Source organism: Erpetoichthys calabaricus, chromosome 14 (genome assembly GCF_900747795.2).
Source record: "Erpetoichthys calabaricus chromosome 14, fErpCal1.3, whole genome shotgun sequence".
Taxonomy (NCBI): domain Eukaryota; kingdom Metazoa; phylum Chordata; class Cladistia; order Polypteriformes; family Polypteridae; genus Erpetoichthys; species Erpetoichthys calabaricus.
This window is the reverse complement of record NC_041407.2, coordinates 19,739,587-19,754,120: the sequence shown is the minus strand read 5'-3', so window position 1 is coordinate 19,754,120 and position 14,534 is coordinate 19,739,587. Positions and strand designations below refer to the sequence as shown.

General features: G+C 42.8%; 1 protein-coding gene across 1 annotated transcript in view; it reads left to right on the top strand.

The window, feature by feature from the left end:
• pik3r5 (phosphoinositide-3-kinase, regulatory subunit 5) overlaps nt 1-14,534 on the top strand; it is a 178,266-nt gene that overhangs the window by 154,641 nt on the left and 9,091 nt on the right. Inside the window, 3 exon segments of the mRNA XM_051918933.1 lie at nt 3,260-3,353; nt 8,920-9,002; nt 13,821-13,936. Of these exon segments, the coding sequence (XP_051774893.1) occupies nt 3,260-3,353; nt 8,920-9,002; nt 13,821-13,936 (293 nt within the window).

Sequence of the window (14,534 nt, the reverse complement as noted above, 5' to 3'; positions counted from 1 at the left end):
CCAGGATAGACGAATGTCACCGAGCAGTGACTAAGTTTGTGGTAAAAGGCTTGCACCCATTTGCCTCAGTAGTTGCCCCCGATTTTCGGTAAGTGAATGTGTTTAATTGTAGGCTAAGTCAGGGAATGTCAAAGTTGCATGTTCTCCTCTTACCAGATGTTTCATCCGTTTCCATTTATATATCTTTTAGAGAAATGACAAAGACTCTGAACCCTAAGTACAAAGGCCCAAACAGAGACAGTTTAACCAACCACTTGATCCCTGTTTGGTATGCGGTTGAAAAGGCAAATCTGATTTCTGAGCTGAAACATGTGTTGAAGGCAGCCGTCACTGCAGATGGATGGACAAGTTTTAGTCAAGATCATTACCTCACAGTAACGCTGCATTATGTCAGGAATGGCCAGGCTCAAGAAAAAGTCCTCAAAACCAAACCAGTGTACCAGGCACAGACAGGGACAGCTGTAGCAGAGGAGATTGATGAGATCTTGGAGGAGTATGGTATCAAAGACAAGGTTGTGGCAGCCACTGTTGATAATGTGGCCAACATGGATGTAGCTGTCAAAATAGTTGATGGTTGCAGAATTGCACTGTGCACAGTTCCATTGGACTTGAGTTGATTGTATTTGTTGCTGGCTGATGTAGTTTTATTTTTGAGTGCTCAGCTCATATATACTTTTAAAAAGGAGAGTGTAAATGTTACTGGACATTCTTGTGTAATTGCCACATAATAATTTATGTTATACTTTGTTATTGCTACAGAAGAATATTTATTTTATTATTATTTTACATTTACAAATTTTTTTCTGGGGACCCCGTGGCACCCCATCGAGGAGCCGTAGGCTGTGGATCTCTTAAGATCTCACTGTTGGGTTTGTAAGGTCATGCTACTCCTAAATTTCTATCTTGTTCAAAGATAAGATATAAAACAAAGTTCTAAGCTAATCGACCTGGGTGTTCTCCTTTTTTAAAAATAAGAATCGATAGGAGAATCGAATTGTTAAACAGAATCGAATATGGAATCGGAATCGTGAAAATCTTATCAATTCCCATCCCTAATTCTGGCACTTCAATCAATCAATTGCATCGGTTGTGCATTAGCGGCTAAGCAAGCTTCTCTTTCCTTGGCGGTTTCGTTTTGTCGACGTGCTCGCCTTCGTTGTCTGCCAGCGGCTAAGCGAATTTTTCTCTCCTCAGAGGTTTCATTTTTCCGATGTGCTCGCCTCTCTTGTGTATTAGCGGCCAAGCGAGTTTCTCTTCCCTTGGCGGTTTCACTTTGACGACAGAGTTGCTGTCTTTGATCTTCATGATGTAGCCTCGCACTTCTGGGCCACTTTGTACTTCCAGGCCGGACAGACAGACGCACATACTTCCATGCGCAGACATTTATATATACAATAATATCATGATATTGAAAACGTGAGATTTAAAACAAAAATGTCTTGGCCGTCACTACAAACTAACATTAAAAAGAAATGTCAGTTTTTGGGTGGAGTATTCCTTTAAGACGCATCAGAGATGGAAAAGGAACGTGACGCTCCACGGCACTTGGAGAGCGTATGTCGTCAACCTCTTCTGCTGGAATCAGGAAACAGGAAAGGGCAGTTTGTCAGGTAACAGCGGGATGGGGGCGGCAGCTGCTCCTCTTTGCCGTGTGGTGAGATTTTCTTGAGGAGAAAACACAGTTATGTACACGATGGTTAGTTTAATGTGTGTATTCAAGTGGCTAACATGCAGCATGCTACAATTTTAGAAAACCTGTTGCATTCTTTCACGGTAATGTGAATGAGAGGCACAAATAGAATTTATGGAGCTGCAGAAGAGAACACAAGTAGACACGAAAGTGGGAGGATGACTTTAGGGGGCAACATTCCTCGTTTCCAGTGAGTTTTGCATTTTGCAATTGTGAAAGTGCCTACAAAATTAAACTGAATGCAGATCGAAACTTACCTGCTTCACTCATCGCTGTTGACTCTGGGTTGTGACCGGACTAGTGAGTGTGGCTGTGTGGTGCCATGGATGGGCACTCCGTCCTGGGCTGACTCTCTCACCAGCTATGGAAAAACCTTGTATGTCACATCTTTCAAGTTTTCAGCAAATTGAGAGAATGATGTCACTGATTTAATTATCGATCTCTAGATTTAATTTTTCCTGACCTTCACGTACACAATATTGTTTGTTTTTTCCATGAATCAATAACACCTGCCATTGAAATCACACAGTTGCTGCATGAAAGTCACATGATTGTAATCTGATGATCTTTGCTCATTGGTCAGTGGAGTTGGTAGATTTTTGTCTTGCAGTATTAAAATACTGTGTACATACTCGCTTCTTCCGTCGTGCCATAACCGGAATGAAGACATATTTGGCCGTCACCACTACCTTAAAACATCAGGAAAGTCCTAATAACTCCAAAAAATGAAAAAACAAAATAAAATGGCAGTTACAAGTTTTTTTCATTGCACGTGAGCTCTTACCTTGTGCACTATACTGGTGGGACTGACGCCAGCTCTTTTAACAATACAATGGGAATAGAGGAGTTTGAATTTAGGGAATGGAGAGATGGGGGAAAAGTCACTTTGAATAAAATAAATGTAAATGTATGGAAAATGGCACTGACCAGAGCAATAATTGGAGTTCGACACAATCATCCTGTCTTGAAAACTTTGCAACAAAGTCTGGCTTGCTAATTGCATCAAGTCAAGGAGCAGAGTCCATTTGCCTGTCAGCAATCACCAGTCCAAGCTGGTACTGCACACAAAGAGAAAAGCACAATCATGGGGGGGTTTGGAAATTTTTTGAGCCACTGTTCTCACCAACATGACCCTCTGCCCCTCAGCCTACATGATCCTCTGCTCTTGGGGAGACTTTGGAATTTTTGAAGCCACCATTGCAGACCACATGACCCTCTCCCACCGGAGTCTGCATGACCCTCTACTGCCTGTCCTGCATTACCCTTTGGTTCTATGTACTTTTCCAGATATGAAGTCCTTTTGTTTAACTACATTCAGGACATTTGAAGCTCCTGGTGGTTAAATGCGATAAAGCAGGTTACAATTAAAGCATTAAAAAACAGTTAAAAAAACAAACAAAAAAATCCCTATGGTGCTCTCCTGGCTCCGAGTGGACCCCGCCATAAGCCCTAGTTGGCACACTACGTTATTGTCATAAGAAACATCTGTTGGTGACATGAGGTTACTCAAAATGCTCAAAGGCACTCGGAAATGACAGCTGAAATTGCATTCCTCTGTCTCCCCACTAGGTGGCAGTCAGTGGCCGGAGTCAATGCATCACAGTGGATAAGGTGTGCACCTCCATAAACTTCACCAAAGCTTGCAGACGGCCGGAGGAGCTGGGTAAGTCGTGCTTTTTAGGTGATGGTGGGGTGGTAGTTGGGGCGGAGGGGGTGTTTACTCAACTGCTTGGTTAGTTCTGATGCTGGTAAGACAGTTCTACAGGCCATTAACTCTTTGAGGGCTAAATATTTTTTTCCAAAAAACTGTTTTCTGAAAAGTACACAAAGCAATGGTTTCACCCATAAATCAACATGAAACGTCTGGTGCTACGTGTTATTGCTGCTGCTGACGCAAGTTCGGCCTCTCTGGAGGCCAGCAAGAATGCATGGTGGGCTGCCTGCCTTCACACAGGTGGGCAGTGGCGGCAGTCAATTGGTTTGAAGGTTTGTACCTCTTGTCATCATAAGTGGTGGTCCTCCCAGGTGAGCGCTGCCATAGGCGTATCAGCTACACAAACAAGTTCAACACCACAATCATCTAGGGACTGATGAGCTGATTCTGGTACCTCACTTTTCATATTCGATATCCATCTCCTGATCACTTGCATCAAATTCCAAGTCCGACAAGTCAGAGTCAGAGTCTGATTCAGCGATAATATGTAAAACGTCCATGTCCAGATGTCGATGCCATTTTAGAGGTTGTTTGCTGTTTGCTTGGTTCAAATCAACAAAGCTACTTAACTTTCTTTCTAGCAAAGAGAGTCAAACTTAAATGTAAGAGCGAGTTTTGTCGCAGTTTACAGCTGATTACTGTGCTCTACCCCTGCATTTCGACAAAAGTCGACATCAGCCCTGAAAGAGTTAAAGGGCAACCTGTTAGAGATTCAGTTAAGGTTACTTAAGAAACTGAGAAAATAGCTGAAAGCCTTGGGTGACGATAGCTACAAGGCTCTTATCTTTACAGGCCCGGTGATTATCAATCAAGAAGGATATAACCTTATTTTCCATCCAATTAACATCACGTGGCCTTTTTTAACAAAACGTTACTTACATACCAGTAGTACTAGGGTGTTATACCGTGTTAGATACCATCAAATACAGTAATGAAAAATAATAAAAACACTGAAACCTATTGCTTTGATAACTGTGTAAAGACCGCCTGTAAACTTCTACCACAGGCCCATTTCACCACAATAGACGCCTCGAGTTGCTTCAATGAGCTGTGCTTACTTTGTTAAGGTTGCACCTTAAATAACATGAGAGCAATCAGACTGAGACACTGGGCATTTCAGACAGGAATAATTCCTTTTGATCAAAATGCCCACCGCACTTCTGGTCGTGGGCCATTCCAACAAATGCGGAACCATCTCTTCTGTAGGAATCAAAAGGGTACAGCAAAGAAGTGGTGCATGAAGGGAAAAAAATGACAACTTCTTAAAAAAAAAAAAAATTCACCTGTCATGGTGACAGTAATCTAAAACCGAGCGCCAACGCGACGTCAGGGTAACTGCAGAATGAAAAGGTCCTTGAATGTTCTTCTCAAAATGAATATTGTGCTCATAACAAAATGTGCAAGCAACCTGAGCAAAGACCAGTGAGACAAATAAGCAAAAACCCAATCCGAGCACAGCTGGTAGACATTCACAGAGGAAAACTGGTGAAGCTCAAATGGAAGTAACATCATAACATCATCATTATTAGTCTCTCTTAATGGCTTTGGACAAAAGTAATTTCAGATAGATATGAAAGGCACTATATGTTAGATAGAGGTATAGATACATATGAAAGGCACTATAAAATAATTGATAGACAGATAGAAAAGGCACTACATGATAAATAGATAGATTGATATGAAAGACACTATATTTAGATAGAGATATAGATACATATGAAAGGCACTATAGATAGATATGAACAGCACTATATAAGGATTGATAGACAGATAGAAATACACTATATGATAGATTGATTTGAAAGGCACTATATGTTAGCGATGTAGATACATGTGAAAGGCACCATAAAATAATTGATAAACAGATAGAAAAGACACTATAGGATAAATAGAGAGATTGATACAAAAGGCACTGTATTTAGATAGAGATATAGATACATTTGAAAGGCACTACAGATAGATATGAAAGGCACTATATAAGGATTGATAGAAAGATAGAAAAGGCACTATATGACATATAGATTGATATTGGTCAAGATCAACAGACAGACAGATAGGAAAGGCATTATATGTTAGATATAGCGCCTTTCCTATCTGTTTATGTAACAGATAGTGCCTTTCCTATCTGCCTAAGTTAGATAGATATGAATGGCACTGTTTAATGATAGACAGATAGTGTGATGCCCAGGGCACTTACAGCCGCCCTAGCCCTGACACAAACAAGCAAGGACACCAATTGCCACCCAGCACATGGTTTATTTACAGTGCACAACTCACCAACACACAACACAATCCAATCCCTTCTCTGCCACCAGTCCATCGGCCTCCACTCCTCCTCAGGCTCTGTCCTCTTACCTCCCGACTCTGGCCACTGAGTGGTGGTGACTGGCTCCCTTTATAAGGCACTGGAAAGGACTCCAGGTGCCCATCAAGGTTCTTTGGGCCACACTTCCGGGTGTGGTGGAAGTGCGGCCAAATTAGGGCGCTGAAAACATCCACGTGCCCCCTGGGTTGAGTTCCCATGCTCATGACCCGTGTCCCGCCTGGAAACCCAGGAGACTGCCCTCTGTCAGTCCGGGGGACAAACTTTCCTGGAAATACTCTTTCCCCCCCCCCCCCCCCCACAAGTCCTTCCATGCTCAGGCCATCCACCACAATAGATAAATAGATATGAAAGGCACTATATAATGATTGATAGATTGTCAGATAGGAAGGCACTAAATATGTTAGATAGACAGGTATGGAAGGCACTATATAATAGATAGATAGATAGATAGATAGATAGATAGATAGATAGATAGATAGATAGATAGATAGATAGATAGATAGATAGATAGATAGCCATTTTATTTTTAAAGTATCTTTATTGTATCAAATAATATAAAACTATAACAAAACCAGAGCAATGTGTATTAAGTAATCATGTCTTATTTGAAAGAAAATCCCCTTAACTAACTGAATTGCAAAGTAAGTTTCTAAAGAAATGAGCTCCTTCCCCACCACTAAAAATCCCCTCAACCCCAAACATTTCTTTAATAATTCTTTGCATTTCTATAGCGCTTTTCTCACTACTCAAAGCGCTCAGCAATTGCAGGTTAAGGGCCCAACACAGCAGAGTCCCTTTTGGCATTTACGGGATTCGAACCGGCAACCTTCTGGTTGCCAGTGCAGATCCCCTAGCCTCAGAGCCTTTTTGCTCATCCATAGCACACACAGCACATTCTAATTTAACAGGATGACATAAACATGGCATCATTGAAGTTTTTAATAGTACAGAACTCTTTTCATTTTTTACAAATACTCTTACCCTTTAGTTGAATCACAGTTTAATTGTCGGCGGTCTTTCATCAATGGAGCACGGCGCCTCCTTGACTATTACACATTGCTTCATAACATGCAAATTCTAGTTTTATTCTTGAGTAACGATCACTTTAAAAATGGATAGGTGTGCAAGACGCCATATTACAGACAGATATGTAAGGCACTATATAATACATACATAGATACAGTAGATACTTTAGTGGGCTCAAGAGAGAAATCAACATCAACTTATAGCATTTTATGCTGAAGGGGTTTGACACGTTTTTATTGATCACACTACCGCACATATTAATATTGCTGCTGTCATTCATATTCTTTTTTTATTTGAAATAACCTTTGTCTGTTGTTATTAAATACACTTCATATAACTAAACTAGTCCAAGCACTTTCCTGGCACGTGAGAACGTTTTCTTTAAACTGCTAAAGCTGGTGTAATTTCCCGGCTGGGTCACCGTCTATGTGCAGTTTGCGTGTCATCCCCAAGTTCGTTCATTTTGATAGATAGATAGATAGATAGATAGATAGATAGATAGATAGATAGATAGATAGATAGATAGATAGATAGATAGATAGATAGATAGATAGATAGATAGATAGATAGATAGATAGATAGATAGATAGATAGATAGATACTTTATTAATCCCAATGGGAAATTCACAATGATGTCCTTGCACTTCCCAAAGAAGGCGGTGTTAGGATGATTGGCACCTCTAAGCTGTATGAGAGTGTGCCACATAATGGACTGGCATCCCACTCAAGGTCACTTCTTGCCTTGCGTCTAAATACTGTTGGGGTCAGCGGCCGCACCCCCTTTAACTTTAAAGCGGGTAGACAGATATGTGAATATTTGCTCCTGCGTATCTTGTTTCAGTTGTTAAAGATATGGGGTAAGCAAGTTCATTATTGAAGAAAAATATTCCCAATGCACAAATATGGATGTAACATTTTTCATCCATCCATCCATCCATTGTCTCCCGCTTATCCAAGGTCAGGTCGCGGGGGCAGCAGCTTGAGCAGAGATGCCCAGACTTCCCTCTCCCCGGCCACTTCTTCTAGCTCTTCCAGAAGAATCCCAAGGTGTTCCCAGGCCAGCCGAGAGACATAGTCCCTCCAGCGTGTCCTGGGTCTTCCCCGGGGCCTCCTCCCGGTTAGACGTGCCCGGAACACCTCACCAGGGAGGCGTCCAGGAGGCATCCTGATCAGATGCCTGAGCCACCTCATCTGACTCCTCTCGATGCGGAGGAGCAGCGGCTCTACTCTGAGCCCCTCCCGGATGACTGAGCTTCTCACCCTATCTTTAAGGGAAAGCCCAGACACCCTGCGGAGGAAACTCATTTCAGCCACTTGTATTCGCGATCTCGTTCTTTCGGTCACTGCCCATAGCTCATGACCATAGGTGAAGGTAGGAACATAGATCGACTGGTAAATTGAGAGCTTCGCCTTGCGGCTCAGCTCCTTTTTCACCAAGACAGACCGATGCAATGCCCGCATTACTGCAGACGCCACACAGATCTGCCTGTCGATCTCACGCTCCATTCTTCCCTCACTCGTGAACAAGACCCCGAGATACTTGAACTCCTCCACTTGGGGCAGGATCTCGCTACCAACCCTTGCCATATTTTTATTCTTTTTTTTAAATTTTTTTTGTTCCTCCACTCTGAGGATGGTGTTATGTAGAGAATTTGTAACATTTTTAATTCTGCAAAAATCTGAGTGTTCTAACGGCCATTATCATTTTGCACATCTTTACTGCAAAAGGGGTCCCCAGTTGGTGAGCTGACACATGGTGACGCCTCAGCTCAGAGCTTGTATTTAACACTAAAACACAGTTTAAGATGCCATCTTGATGCCATAAACACCAAATGCACCATTAGCACACTTTTATCACATAATTTCCAAGTACCTATTGGTGTACAGGACTGGATAATAAAACATTTAATTCCAGTGCGAGAGCTGGCCTATTGAGGGGGACGCTACTCAAAAATAACTGATCTAAGCCATTAATCACAATTTTAACGAAGCCTAAACCTAAAATCAAGACAAAGTTATCTGAAATGAGTCAAGCAAATGGATCACTGAAGAATCGAGTGAATTCTAAACTTTGCTAAAGAAAGATCTGTCTGTCTGTCTGTCTGTCTGTCTGTCTGTCTGTCTGTCTGTCTGTCTCTTAGAGAATCTTTTTCTTCTCCCCAGATTCCAAAATGGAGTGCCTTCAGCTTACCATGATGGAAGTCATCAAAAGACAAAACTCCAAGTCCAAGATGGGTTACAATCAGGTATGTGCCACCCCGAGGTGAGGAGTGCTATGTGTTAAGCTGAGGGGACCTCGTGTCACCCAAAGAGTATTTCAGGGGACCCCAGGTAGGAGCATCAACCTCATTCATGCGCGAACATACGATTTGGATGTCACAACTTGTAGATTCTTTGATATCAAGGCCCCACCGCAGTAGACTATGCACTTTAAAATCCAAGATGAGTTACAGGGCCGAATTTTAAAACCTAACTAGCACAACTTAAGAAATGGCAAACAGAATGAGCAGAGACTGAAAGGTGCAGCTCTCAGAGTATACAAATTTAGGAGGGACGACATTACAGGAGACGTTTTATTCTTATGAATTCCCTTTCCTGCCTCAATCCCTTCAAGTCTTTGCAATGAGCCATTCACGCCACATCATCCTCAAGACAGGGATTAACTCTGGACACCGGTCCATCACCGGGCTCGCGCACACTCAGCCATATTAACTCTTTGAGGGCTGAATATTTTTTCCAAAAAAATGATGGTTTCACACAGAAATCAACATAAAATGTCTGGCTGCCAGTTTGCCAAGAATGAGCGTCAGGCTTGCTGCCAGGCTGTCTTTGCGCGGCTGGGGCAGCAGCAGCAGCAGTCACGGTCGCAGTGCATTACATTCTGATTGTTAAGTGGCAGTCCTCCCTGGCGAACATTGTCAGTACCACAACTAGCTGGGGACCAATCAGCTGAAGCTGGAACCTCACATTCGTTTTCGATCACTTCAATCAAAATCTGAGTCCGACAAATCATAGTCAAGTTCAGAGATAATAGGCAAGATGTCGTACACTGAGTATTTTGCTTTTCGCATTCGCTTTGATTTCTCGCCAGATGTCACTGCCATTTTTGCCATTGTGAGCGCCTTGTTACTCACGTGAGCACAGGGAATATCGGTCAAACCAATGAATCTAACTTTCCTTCTAGCAATGAGAGTCCAACGTAATAGTTGGTTTTGTCACAGTTTACAGTTGATTACCATCCTCAACTCCTCCTTTTGACAAAAGTCAACATCTGCCCTGAAAGACTTAATAGCTAAAAAATGAGGACCCTGGAGCAGCTAAACAGAAAAACACCCATACAGGAAGTGGCCAGGCTTAGATTTGAACCCAGGACCCTGGAACTCTGAGCACCTCACCTCAGCTCAATGGTGTTGCTGTTAGGATTATTGTTATTATTGATGCTGTTAATCGATATTTTAAATATTTCATTGCAATAGCCATCAATGTTAGCCACTACCAATGTGGCTGTATACACTGTAGCACAAGGGTGGGCAAAGTTGGTTCTGGTGGGCCGCAGTTTTCTGTTCCAACCCAATTGCTTAATTAGAAACCAATCCTTGCCAATCTCAGATCTTATTTAATTTTAATGGATTGTTAGGTGCAACGTTGGGTTTCTTATATTGTAGATTTGTTTCTTTTCAAGGATACAACGGGGAAAATAAGTATCAAGCATGTCAACATTTTTCTCAGTAAATATATTTCTGATGGGGCTGTTGACATGAAATATTCACCAGATGTCGGTAACAACCCAAATAATCCGCACATACAAAGAAATCAAAACATAAATTAAGTTATGTGGAAATGAAATGAGTTAAAGTGGAATGACACAGGGAAAATTATTGAACACTTGAAGAAAAGGAGGTGCAGAAAGGGCATGGAAAGCCAAGAAACCAAGTGACATCTGTCAGTATTTAGAAAGCAATCCTGATAGCCCCCCATCAGTGCAAATTAATATCTACTGGTGTAGTCCTGATTGATGGCCTATAAAAAGGTTTCTCATTACCGAGGAGTCACACAAGAAGCATCTCATGATGGGTAAAAGCAAAGACCTCGCAACCTTATTGTTGCAAAACATACTGGTGGCACTGGTCACAGACGTTTTTCTAAACTTCTGAGTGTTCCAGTGAGTACCGTTGGGGCCGTAATCCACCATAAACCAGCCACGGCCAGGTGCTCCTCGCGAGATTTCTGACAGAGGAGTCAAACGAATAATCAGAAGAGAGCCAAAGACCACTCGCCGAGAGCTCCAGAAAGACCTGGAATTAGCAGGTCCAGTTATTTCATAGAAAACAATAAGCACTGCACTGAACCACCATGGCCTCTTTATAATCGCTCACCGCGCAAGACTCCACTGCTGAAGAAAAAGCACGTTGAAGCTCATTGAAAGTTTGCTGCACAACTTTTGGACAAGCCAATGAAATGCTGGGAGGGTAGAGTCGGGTCAGACGAGACTTAAATGGAACTCTTTGGATGTCATTACACACACCACGTTTGGAGGAGAAACGGCACTGCACGTCACCCCAAAAACACCCCACCAACAGTCAAGACTGGAGATGGGAACATCATGGTGGGGGGCTGGTTTTCAGCAGACGGTACTGGCAGACTTCATATAATTGAAGGAAGGATGAATGGAGAAATGTAGCGGGACATTCTTGATAAGAATCTGCTGCCATCTACCAGGATGCTGAAGATGAAATGAGGGCGGACATTTCAGCAAGACAATGAGCCAAGGAAACTCTCAATTGGTTTCAGAGAAAGAAAATAAAGAAGCTGCTAGAAAAGGCCCAGTCAATCAACCGACTTGAATTCAATTGAAAATCTATGGAAAGAACTGAAGATCAGAGTTCATAGAAGAGGCCCCCCGGAACCTTCAAGATTTGAAGATAGTTTGTGTGGAAGAACAAGCCAAAGTCACACCTGAGCGATGCGAGACACTCATTTCTCCATACAGGAGGCGTCTTGAAGCTGTCATTACCAACAGAGGCTTTTCTACTAAGTAATGTAATATAGATGCTATATAGCGCCTGACCCGGCACAGACTGACGCAGAGGCACGTACTTAAACAAAGCAGATTTTTTATTTTTCTTCAGCCGTGGGGCATGCCTTCCCCGTGTCCCACAGGCCTAACACAGTCCCAATACACTCTCAAACTAACCACAACACTCTTCTGTTCTCTTCTCTTCCTTTACCACCACTCCTCCTCAGGCTTAGTCCTCCTCCTCCCGACTCTGGCTCTCCTGAGTGGTGGTGGCTGGCCCTTTTTATATCCCACCCGGAAGCGTTCCAGGTGCTTGACCACCTGGTCCTAATTGCACTTCCGGGTGGGGCTGAAGATATGACCAGCCAGGCTGCTGACTCCATGCAGCTCCCCCTGGCGGCCATCTGAGCCCCCAACCAGGCTGTGGAGGACTCCATCTCCCATGGAGCCATGCGCCGGGTTGGGGAATCATCGTCTGCCAGGGAGGCTGCCACCAAGCATCCTGGGGGAGGTATTGAACTGTCCATGGCTGCTCCCCCAGAACAGATGCATCAGAGGCGTCCCTGCCGGGCATGGGACCCGGCTGTCCTTTACAGTATTAAATACATTTCAGTAAGCGTGTTCAATACTTTTTCCCTGTGTCATTCCACTTCATTACACATAACTTAATTTAAAGACTTACTTGTTTGATTTCTTTGTATGTGTGGATTACTTGGGTTGTTACCGATATCTGGTGAAAATTTCATGTCAATAGCCCCATTACAAAAATATATTTACTGAGAAAAACGATGACGTGTTCGATACTTATTTTCCCCGCTGTATAATTTATAACTTATAATTCTGTCACGTTTTTATATTAAGTGTTTGATTAAACAAATAGTTTATGATGAATCCACAGCAGTGTAAAAGGAAACAAGTTAGATGAAGAATTGCTGGCTGCATCTTACTGCTAAAAATTAAAAACAGAGAATGCAGCTGTTTAAGCGTGAAATAAGCAATTAAGGGTGGGGAACCTCAACAAGCGAGACCGCCAAAATGAAGCATCAAAATGTCACTTGAGCAATAAGTGCTTCATCAGCAATAACTGAAACTGGGTTGGAACAAAAACCTGCAGCCACTGCGGCCCTCCAGGACCAACGCAGCCCACCACTGCAGTAGTACCTTTCTTAGTGAGTATCATCTCTACGTATTAACAGGAAATGTTTCTTCACATTACCACATGTAAAGCTTCTGTTATTATTAATCATGTGACTATTTTTTAGTTTTTAATCAGTAGCCATCATTATTAACTTTTTTAATAAACCAGAGGTGCCGTTAGAATTTAGAGATCTGTGTCTTAGCACCCTCTGTGATTTTCTTTGCACTCAGTCTTACACAGATGAAAGAATGGTAGAGTAGGGTGGGGGTTGGCCCCCCAGTCTATCCAGTATATAAATATGAAAAGCAGTGGGTGGCAACGGCAGCCCCTTTGGCCTTTCATGCTGTGATCAGGGGCTGAATTCAAAAATAAAAAAGAAATTGACTTTACGCTTGCACATTCCCCCTGACTCCCCCAACTGTAATGATCATCATCTCAAAGCACTTTCTTGTCTAGTATCATGGCCATTTTTTCCCAGCTGCAACTAGCAGTCATAACCCCACAGGTTCAAATACAACGTTGAAACAGTGCCAAGGCAGGTGGTCATGTTAGACTGATTGATTAGTCTTGTGACCCCAAATTGCAATAAATGGCTCTTTGCCATAGCGCTTGTCACCTCCTTCCATGGGTTCTGCTTTTTAGCACATCAGTCTCGATCTTCATGCCGTGTATCCTCTTTCAGGCAGTCCAGCCATTGTTTCTTAGGCCCTTCTCCATTCAGACTCTCCCACCATTTGGTTGTCTCTGCCAACCCCGTTCCCACACCACTGATGGAACGGTATTATGTTACAGTTAGCCTTGAGGACATGGTGATGAGTTGTGTTGGCTTTGTATGGTGAGCAGCCTGGTCTGAACCTCCTAACCCCAAACTGACTAACAGCCTTTTGCAAATATTTTTTGTCGTTCCAGCAAATCCATGCCAGTCAAGTGAAAGTGGACAAGGTTCAAGTGGTAGGGGGCAGCAATACTACATTTGCCGTTTGTTTCGACCAGGATGAGAAGAAGATTGTGCAGAGCGTGACACAGTGAGTGTTCATGGGGTTTTTTATGAATCTTGCCCAAATTTGGCATGGCATAAACAGACATGCTTATGAAATGTGAAAAACAACAGTGTAGAAAGACATTTTCATTATCCATTTACACACACACATATACAGTATACATACACTACAGGTCGAAAGTTTCACTCACTTAGCTGCTAATACAGAAGCGAGGCGAGCACATCAGCAAAATGAAACCTCCGAAGAAAGACAAAGTCACTTAGCCGCTAAGACAGAAGCGAGGTGAACACATTGGCAAAATGAAACCTCCGAAGAAGGACAAAGTCGCTTAGCCGCTAATACACAAGTGAGGTGAGCATGTCGGCAAAACGAAACCTCCGAAGAAAGACAAAGTCACTTAGCCGCTAAGACAGAAGCGAGGTGAACACATTGGCAAAACGAAACCTCCGAAGAAGGACAAAGTCGCTTAGCCGCTAAGACACAAGCGGGGCGAGCACATCGGCAAAATGAAATCCCCGAAGAAACACAAAGTTGCTTAGCCGCTAAGACACAAGCGAGGTGAGCACATCGGCAAAATGAAATCCCTGAAGAAACACAAAGTTGCTTAGCCGCTAAGACACAA